The 10,439-nt window shown below is 40.4% G+C and overlaps 1 protein-coding gene across 1 annotated transcript in view; it reads left to right on the top strand.

Annotated features, from left to right (window-relative positions):
* The window catches only part of mtcl1 (microtubule crosslinking factor 1), a 73,138-nt gene extending 64,607 nt beyond the window's left edge, over positions 1–8,531 (top strand). The window contains 1 exon segment of the mRNA XM_023410873.2: positions 7,162–8,531. Coding sequence (XP_023266641.2) covers positions 7,162–7,365 — 204 coding nt within the window. The 3' untranslated portion in view covers positions 7,366–8,531.
* Positions 8,532–10,439: the final 1,908 nt, after the last annotated feature.

Here is a 10,439-nt window from a genome sequence, read left to right as displayed (position 1 = left end):
GGGATGGGCCATATGACTTAAACCTTGTATGATGATCTATGTCATTTAATATTGCAATATGTATCATGATACAGTAAACGTACTTGAAGTCCAATTGAGAGACCATTTACAGGTGAATGGTAATATGTATGTTTGTTTTTAGCTAATCTATTGAACTCGGCCTGCAACTAGCAGTTATCTACGATTATGTTGCATTAATCTTACACATCATGTCTATTTACAGGTCTTGGGAAGGACTATTGCATATGTAAAAGACTTGTACAAAGCCTTTTGTGGCTCCAGAGGGAACTCCTCGTCTCTGCTTAGGGCTAGCTGCTCAAGGCTACATTAGCCGCCACCATAACACATGAATCTCTGACCGAACTGTCGGTGATCAATTTTGACTAGGAAGAAAAATATGACATCTCTGGTTCTGCTGGATCAATTTTTATTTTATTTTTTTTACTAATGCAAATCCGAGATATTCTTTAAATCGTTTACCCACTAAAACATCAGAACATTTTGAAAAATGTCCTTCACTATTCCCTGGAGCTCACAATGCCCCCTATAAATGTTTTTTGTTTTTTTCTTTTTTGCCCTTTGTCCATCCAAAACCCAGAGTTATTGCATTTACAATCATATAAAACAGAGAGAAGCAGCATGTCTTCGATTCGATCAATTGACTAAGTCGTAGGATGAATGACATACCTGTTAAATCTAGGTACTTCATCATATTCAAGAAAATAATATTAGTAGTATAAAACAGTCCTGCACATTGAGTCGCAGCATTACCCACAATGGCTTAATACAGTCTGTAATATAAGCGATAGCTGCCTCAGTAAATGAGTGTATCTTGTCATATTGCCCAACCCTGTTTCGGTATATACTTGGCTTTTCATACTGCATGTTTGATGATCTCCAATACCACCTGACCGACCTGTGTGTATCTATACCAAGGTGTTTTTTCCAGGTCTAAAGTGAATGTGTGTGTGCTTACTGCTCTCTGTGTGGTCTGCAGGCTGAAATCAGCCGCCTCATTTCTCCTGGTCAACCTCTCTGCCTTTGACATGCCAGACTTATCGTGTATCTCCTCTTCTTCTTTGCCCGATTTTACCGATTAACATTTCCCGCTCTATCTTCCTTCCTCCTCCTCCCCTCTCTCTTCCCTTCTGGGCTTTACCTCTCCCTCCTCCTCCTCCTCCTCCTCCTCCCTGTCCGCTGTGCTCTGATCCAGAACCACACTGTCATACTAACAACTCCTTGGGGACTCTAACTCTGCTTGTCTCCGTGATGTAAGTTCCTCCTCTTCCTCCTCCTCTTCCTCTACGACCTTTGGCGGTGGGTTCACCAACCACACGGACCTCTCACCTCACGCCCTGCAGACCTCCCCTCCTCCTCACCCTGTTCATTAATGCATGCTTCACAGGACAGCAGAGTGACAGTGTGTGAAGCCGTCGGAGTGGTGTCAAACGTTGTGGATGGTCATGCATCTGTTTTCTTGTGTTAATGTGCGCATGCTCAGTTTATTTGATATGCATAGACCATCTGTTTTTTTAAAGGACCATACTGGTATTTTTGCATGTTTTAGTCCATTAACCATAAATCACGTCTACTATGTTCCAGTACCATACCATGCATTTTTAGATAATTTGATTTAAATTAAATCCCTGTCAGGACGGTATGAAAATCACCAACAGACTTGCATGAGATAGGTAAATTACAGTGAACCTTTATTAAGCTATTATTGGTATCAGTGAGCTCCATCGCAGCTGAGGGCAGCAACTCTTTTGTGTAATCGACAAAAGAAAATGCAAATTAAAGTTTTTCATCTACTAATGTTATACGAATATTAGGAGTATATTAGGACTTGGGTGGCACCGGTTCTCCAATCAGGTGCCATTAAATCATTGCAGCAGAAGAGGGTGCAACAATATGACGTCATTAAAAGGGCACAAGTCAAACCTCAGACAAACACAAACAATGTGGAAAATAGAAATATTTGTTTGTTTTATGTAATAACCTAATGAACACAAAAAAATCTCTTCGATGGGGATTTTCAGTTAGAGGCTTTATGTACGTCAGAATTTGTTTGCAACTTTTCCACCTATGCAAAGCGTAAAAACATTTGCGATATTTCAACTTTTTATTTACATTTCCGGAACTTTCTCAGCTCTCATTTGTTTGTAAAAATAATTCCCATTAAAAATGTCAGTGTGAGCTAATGTTAGCTAATATTAGCAATTTTGCAAAGAATATTTGGACAAATGTGAACTTTAGCTCCACTTACTGTCAAATGTTAGCTTAAGCCACTTCCTTGCTTGCTAGCTTAGGTGAGGTGAGCTAATACTAAATTACTGTGGTTGAAAACAGATAACATGGACATTAGCTAGCAAGTGTTACCTGAGCTGATGCTAATGTAGGTCGCTAATAGTGACCGTTCTTAGAGACAAACGTTAAAGACCAACATTAAGCAAACATCAATATTTTGACAAAATAATTTGAATTTGTTGTTAGCAAGACTTTATTGTGGGGTTTTCCAATGAGTACTTAAAATGACAAAAATGGATTTTAGATTAGATTAATGTGTGATGTTGTGATGGCAACATTACTTTGATTTCATTCAATTTGTGTATACAATTTGTCATTAATTGGATAGATCCTGTAAAAACCACTGGTATGGTCCTTTAAAGCAAACTCACAAAAAAGACAACTCTTTTGGATGTTTCACACATTCCTCAGCACAGGAGGACGTTGTCTTTTTGGGCTTCATACGGCCTTATCTGGATTATTCTAACATTGTGTTTCTACCAGGTCCTCCTCTTTTTGTCAACATGTGTGCGACTGGATGGACTGTGATGTTTTACTTTGTTTTATTTCACTTATTTGTCCATACAGCACTTTCTTTCCTCTTCTTACAGTTTCCCCCTCACCATCTCCTCTCACACTAACCAGACCTACCCCCAAAAGATTAACTGATGAAGACGGCTGCTAACACTCATCACTCCCTGTGCACTCTCACCTCTCTCGTTTATGTGTGATTTCTGGTGGAGATTAACTGAATATTCTGGTACACTTTGCATGCTTAGAGGAAAAGTCCACCTTGGGATACACTTCTGTGCTGTTAAATTTCTCACCGTGAAATACATACCAGCAGCTATTTTGGGATAAAGTGCTGTAAATTAGTTTTCTGGTGGTCCTGCTTACCGACTCTGATATTTCCCAGAATACCTTTGAAAAAAATGTGAGAAAATCTTCCTGAAATTTTTGCTTATAGTTGTTGATTACAGAAATACCAGAACCCACGGGTTGGTTCCAGAAGTACATTACAATTATGCAAATTGGTGTCCGACCCATTCCTCTAGAGAGGGGTGGGAATTAAAAAAACAAAATAGCATTGTTATTTATTCCATACCTTGTGGCATTTTCTCATTCTCATAAGTCTGAGATGAGTTAAACACAATCAAGTAGACAGACCGAGCCAGATGAGATACTCTAAATATGGGGTTAAGAACACCTTCTTATGGTGGCCCTGAGAGCTCAGCACACTGCAACTTAAGAGAGCACGTGCAAATAGACAAAGCACAAGCAAATTCAGAAAAAATCTTCATCAATTTGACAACACATGTACTGCAAATACTCATAATACAAGCAAATACAGAGTCACACTGCAAGTAGCACAAACAACAGGGGACACATAAAAGTGTTGAATCCAGCTGCAACGACCTTGTTGTTCAATACTATTTGACACTTGAAGTTTAAAGCATTGAACAATAAGTGCATCCCATCTGGGTTCAACACTTTTATGTGTCTCCTGGAAACACTTCCATTGTCGTCTGTGCTACTTGCAGCTCCTTTCTGTATTTGCTTGTGTTATGAGTATTTGCAGCACATATGCTGTCAAATGATGTTTTCTGAATTTGCTAGTGCTTTATCTATTTGCATGTTTTCCTAAGTTGCAGCATTGAGCTCTCGGGGCCACCGTACCTTTTTGCTTTTTTGAAGAACATTATTAAAAGTATTGGAAGAGGCAAAGAAGAGGCTGTGGGTGGATATCATTGACAAGGGAGAAACAGTTAAGGAGTTTCAGCCTATTCAACAATGTTATTTTATTGAGCCCAATATTTTACAAAGTCCACTGCAGAGTACTGTAAAACTTCAAAGTACAATAGGAAACCCCTTTTACAATGGAGTCCAAGTGTTTTAAGGTGGATTTTTCTTTTAAGGCCAAGCATCCACAGAGAAGTCAGGGTTGATGTGAATTTGTTCACGTTGCTGTTTTCAGTAGCCACTCTGCTGCACACTGACTTCCTGTACACATTACTGGTGCATGATCTGTGGTGTTGTGTGACTTGATGTATTAGCATCACATAGGAAATGTTGTATTAACCCACAAGCCGGCCATTAAACGACGACTGTATTTCCGGTGTGAACACTATGATTTATTGATGGAGACGTCCGTTTGACGCGGACGCCTCTGATCCATCTCTCTGACTTGTTTTCCTGCCAGTTCATGAAACTTCCTGCAGGTTGTGTAACACACCAGTCACTGGTGGATCCAGCCGTCCATCCGTCTGACTTATTTTTCCTCCGTCTCATCCTCTCACGCCACCGCAGCCTGACTGCCGTGTATTTTTAGCAGAACTAGATTGTTGCTTTGTGGGCTCAATGTCCCCCATCCTTCAGCTGAAATCTAATGCCTGGAGATGAACTATTTATAAATCAGGCCAGTGGTGTGATGTCCCGGTGTGATCGCTCACCCAGTCACACTCTGACATCATTCTGAGTGGGGAAGAAAAACCTCACCCACAAACACTTTCCTCTCTTCTTCTTGATCTCTTTTCCACACTTTTTCGTCTCCATCCAGGGGACAAATGCGTAAGGCTCTCTCTGGTTTCAACATCATTAATCTGTGCACGTACCACAGCGGAAATATGCACACACAGCGTTGAACCAGATCCATAAACCCTTACGTTTGCATTATTCTGTTGAAAACCTCAGTCATCATTAAATTGAGCCCACGTGCATAACACATAAACACATGTGGATGCAGCCATGTTTAGACGTAAAGCGGGACAGTTGCTGTGTCCTCTAACAGCATTAAACGTATGCGTCTGTACACACCTGTAGATGCTGTGAGCACACTAACAGAAAAGTGTTGATTCAGCTGTATGGTAATGTGTGAGGCTGCAGTTTGTGGTAGTGTTCGACTGAATTCTGTCGTGAAAAGGCTGCTCCCTTTGCATTTCACGGAAGTCGTGAGTCATGTGGGATGGATGGTAGAGATGGAAAGATTCCCTTTTATTTACTACTTGCGTGATCAGACAGCAAAAGATGGTTGTACGACTGAAGAGTTAAAAATACCTTTCATTTACATTAAAGATTGTATCCATTAAATCTGGTTTAAATTAGCTTGAATGATTGACTTTGGCGGACATGTGAGGTCCATGTTTGGTTTTTAGGAGCTTCCATGTGATTTATGGGGGCAAGTCGGATATATCAGCAGTTTCAGGAAAAAAAAGTTGTAATTATGACTGTAATTTTGATGTGAATGCTATTTTCAAGTTGGAAACTGGTCATTATGATTATGTCCCCAACGTACTTGTGGTGTTGGTGCAGCTTGTGTCAATCACTGGTAGTGAAAACAGGTGTGAGTGATTCAGTCCTCTAAGTGATTAAGCACTGACAAGTTGTACAGGGGAAAGTGAAACCTGTCTGCAGCATGAGACAGACTGCACATCTTTTTTCACTGCAGGCATTTGTACTTGTCATAGCAGGATAAAGAAAAGAAAAAAAGCATTAACGATGGCTCCATCAAGTGTCTCAGTGAGGCAGCATGTGCAACACCAGTATCCTGGGAACCCCCCCCCCCCAAACACAGCTGTTTTTAATGTTGTCAGTTACACTTGTGCTTTTCCTGCTGTGATAAAAGATCTATTAAAGTCAGTGCTCTTGTGTGAGTAGGTTAAGTTTCAGCGAAAACAAAGACATTTTGAATTAAGTTAATTGTGTATCCACTGACCGCCTGCACCTGTTTAGTTGACCTCACTGCTCGCCTGAGCTCATGGGAGGCGGAGAAGTTGAAATACCAGTTTTGCAGCGTGTTGTGTTAAGGGGGTTATGTGGCAGTTTGATGGGAGGCTGCGAGTTTCATTTGTTGATTCTGTTCCGGTTTTAAGTTGATTTATTTGTACTTTTTGTTTCATCAGCATTCATGTCGACAAAACACCACCAATGTGTATTTAAACTAAAATATTTCAACTAGATTGTGGCACTGGACTCCTCTACAGCAGAGGACCCACCTTAGTTGATACTGTTATTCAGCTTATTTTAATAAGAATTTGCAACCAATTCATAATGCAGTGATTAGCAACACTTCTCAATATACTCCTTGGCAATACAACACCACCACTAAATGTAGCCTCAAATCAATCTGAAGTGACGTAGCCTTATAAGCACTTGGTGAATTGAAGAGGAAAACATAAGAAAGTTAAGAAAACTCACGTCATGATTCCATTTAACCATTGTTTCAACATTTCAATACATTTTTCCCGGCATATATTAGGTCTTACTCCAATTTAAGCAACAATTATATGTAACCCTGACTTCTACTAAACTTTGTACTTTTCAACCAAGTGTAGCTGTAGCAACTCTCTTCTTTGTTTTCCAAAATTTACCACCACTGAGTTTGTTGTGAAATAAATCCTCGGAGGTCGGTGACATCATTTTAAAGGTTTACAACATGACAAAGAACTGTCTTCCTCTGCAGAATAACTGGCCATAATGTCACCAATAAAAGCAACAAACAGTGTGATATATAGCATATAGAGATTGATGTTCCTATGATGGAAGAAAAAATAGGAGTTTCAAAATAAAATTACAGTCACATTCCCTCCTGAACATTTTCATCTTCTTGATTTCATCAGTTTACTCAGGTCTGCGTGCACCTGAAGTTACACCTAACCTCACTGAACATCCTTCTTTTTTTAATTTTATTTTCTGTCTTCAACATTCATCATTCATCCTTTTTGTTTGTGCACCTCATTTTATACATTTGTCCCCTGCTCACTCTTTTCTCACTGTGTCATTCATGTCTCTCTGTTGAAGTCGGTTTCCCTCTGTGCCGACCTGCTGCAGGCGCCTCGCTGCCCTCCCCTCTCTCTGACAGCTCCTTGTCATTGGCAGGACCTGCCTCGCTCTCCGGTGGCTCCACCCCTGGACTCCTGCTTCCTGAGACCCGCCCGCCCGGCCAACCGCAGACCCCCCTCACGCTGGGCCGCCCGCTCTCCCTCCTCCTCCCCCAAGTGGAGCGAGGGCTCGAAGAGGAGGTTCACCTTTCCGCCGCCGGGACACTGGAAGACCATCCTGGAGGGCGAGGAGCCGGCATGAGTCCGTCCTCTACCTCCTCTCGCCCTCTTCCACCTCAGCCTAAAAAGACCCAGTACCTCAGAAAACCCCCTCCCCCCCAAAAAATCTAGAGACTCCCTAAGAGACAGAGCCTGACAGGGGAGGGGGGGTTGGGATCCACCCAGTAGCACCAGCTGACCATCGGGGAACCAGAACTTCTATGTAGAAGAACCTGGAATGTACTGTATCTCATCATAAGAGACATAAAAACATTTCCATAAGAGGTGCCTGCACACACTTGAGTTAATCATCACCCCACATGTGTGTATATATGTATTTAATACATACATATATATATATATATATATATATAAATATATATATATTTTAGTAACTTTAGTAAATGTAGTTCTGCTGTTGCATTTGTTTGAAGTTTACACCATTTTTTTGTCATCTGTTTCTACTTTTCTTTTCTATGTGTTTTACGTTGTCCTGCATCAGTTCATGCTCAAAATATTTTTTTTTTTAAAAGAGCATTCGTTCATTTTTTTTTTTTTTCTGTTGCCAGCCTCTGAAGCTTGACTCGTCTGTTTAGTTTCAAGGAGAGGAAGGACAACACAAGCAAAACAAACAAACAAGCAAACACACAAACAAACTATAAAACAACTTCTGCTTCATCGGGTCTGAAGCAGAGACACATGATGTCATTTCTGATGCTAATGTCCTTATTTATTTTTACGTTGGGATGAATGTTCGGCTCTGTAAACAAGTAGACGATGGTCGACAACAAACTTTAACCTTATGCATATTTGGAAGGCAGTTGTACAAATATCAGTCAAATATTTGCATGCCTTTTGAACACTAGCATGTACATATTGAGCTCTAGTCATTTGTGATCACTCAGCTCCGCCGTGGGGGAAAAAGAAAAAATGTTGTGATGGGAACTCTCGAGCTGTCGTTTTTTGTTGTCACATGATTTGCAATGACGAAAATAAAAACAGTTTTTAAGTAAATTATTGTACCTACCAGACTGTCTTTGTATAGTTGTTACTATTGGATATGAATTACTTTTTCTTTTGACAAGAAAAAGGGATTGTGGAAAAAAAAAAATGAATGTTTTAAATGAAAAGTCTATGTCAAAAAGTCTAACGATCTATAGTCTTATGTAAATAATAAATGGTAATAAACATGAATGTGTATTTACAAGACTTCCTCCTCCTGCGTGTGTTTGCATCTGCTAGGTCATGTTTTATATTCATCGGTCTGTGATAAAGGTTAGATACAGCTCCTGATAGATTATACGCTCTTTCATCAGACCTGAGTTTGTGCTCTTGGCAGAGACGGATGCTGAACGTGTGTGTGTGTGTGTGTGTGTGTGTGTGTGTGTGTGTGTGTGTGTGTGTGTGTGTGTGTGTGTGTGTGGATTACAGTGCGGACCACAGGATTACAGTGGGTCAGGGGGCACAGACACACAGTGAATGTGAATAAGAAGATTGTATCCTCCCAGAAGTCAAATCCTCTTGCATCATGGTCATACATGTGCCACCTTACTCATGTTTCCCAGCTTGTCACGCAACATAAAGACCAGAAATAAAAAGGTCTGAAAAAAAACTGTATTTTAAATTTTGTAAATTTACATATTTGGCAAGTCATAAACACATTGACACTGAACACATCGTGCCATGAAATGTTCACAGACAACATATTTGTTTTCCCCCAGAATATCTGATCTTGCAGCACAACACCCACTCGCAGTGACAGCAGCATTATTAAACTGTTTATGGTTGTGTTTCTCACAGCACATGGTGTTAAGTTAGGGAAAGATCGTTGTCCGTTTCAATACAGAAAAAGTTCACAGTGATGAAACACAATTTAAATTTAACGGTGACCCTGAGAGTTTAACACATTGTAACTTAGGGAAACACATGTAAATACACAAGCGCACTGCAAATTCTGTTGTGTTATAGGACTGAATTTGCAGCGTGTATTTGCATGTGTTTTCTGAAGTTGCAGTGCATTGAGTTCTTAGGGCCACTGTACTAAACCACACATGGGAGCCCTTTAATAACGACCTATGTGTAGGTTTTACATCTACATTTACATTTACATGTACTCATTTGGCAGATGCTTTTATCCACTGCAACAAACAGACGAGGGGCAACACTGAAGGGACAACACTAAAGCTTAACTTGTGAAATAATACAATGATAAATATAATTTTGAAACCAGCCTTTTGTCCAACTTCACAACTACATGAGAAAAACTTGAGAAGATAAGTGCCGCTTATCTTCAGTATATTTCATTATTGTGGATGCAATCATTGTGTTAAAATGACAAACACTCTGCTCTGGGCAGTTTCACAGTTGGTTTTGACAGCGTTAATTGGTCTTTCCTGAACTGATACAGAGAACCAGACCAGATTTAGGTTGGAATCAACTGTTACAATGTACATGGCAAAAGACAACTGCAATTAAATCAAAAATATGTTTTTTTGAGTGTAATTTAAGTGAACTGGCCCTTTAAAAAACGTGTATAAAACATGTGCATTTAAGGTGCAGGAGCCTCTTGAGTGTGATGTTGCTGCCAGCTAATACACAAACACCACAATCTTTCACTTTCTTGGTTATTTGACTCATTTTCAGCTTTTCCTCTCTACAGAAAAAGACTTGAGAAGAATTCAATCTGTACATTTAAAACTGTTGGCTTTTCCTGCACAACTCCAAGCATTTACTGGCTCCAAGGGAGAGGGTCTGATGGTGGGAGAGAGGGAAAGAGGGAGTGATAAAGAGGCAGAAGCAGAGAGCTGAAGGCCTCCGTATACCTTTCACAGCTCTAACGATGAATCATTAATGCGGCCCAACTGCACGCTGGGAGCTGCTGATGGCACAGAGTGGGTCAGCGGAGGGAAGAAGAAGATGCTCTGCTTTTACTTCCATTTGCCCTGAGAGAAACCCACCACTGCTGAATAATTTACACCAGCCCTGAAGAGACACACACACACACACACACACACACACATATATACAACACACACTCTCTAAACACTGGACTCTGCTTTAATGTCTGCAGCAAGAACGCTGGGACCTCTCTGAAATAGAAGTCACACCTGAGTACAG

The sequence above is a fragment of the Seriola lalandi genome, unplaced genomic scaffold (genome assembly GCF_002814215.2).
Source record: "Seriola lalandi dorsalis isolate HSWRI2012SDOR001 ecotype SW California unplaced genomic scaffold, Sedor1 jcf7180002054441, whole genome shotgun sequence".
Lineage (NCBI taxonomy): Eukaryota > Metazoa > Chordata > Actinopteri > Carangiformes > Carangidae > Seriola > Seriola lalandi.
The sequence above is the reverse complement of the archived record's forward strand: the minus strand, read 5'-3'. Positions and strand labels throughout refer to the sequence as shown.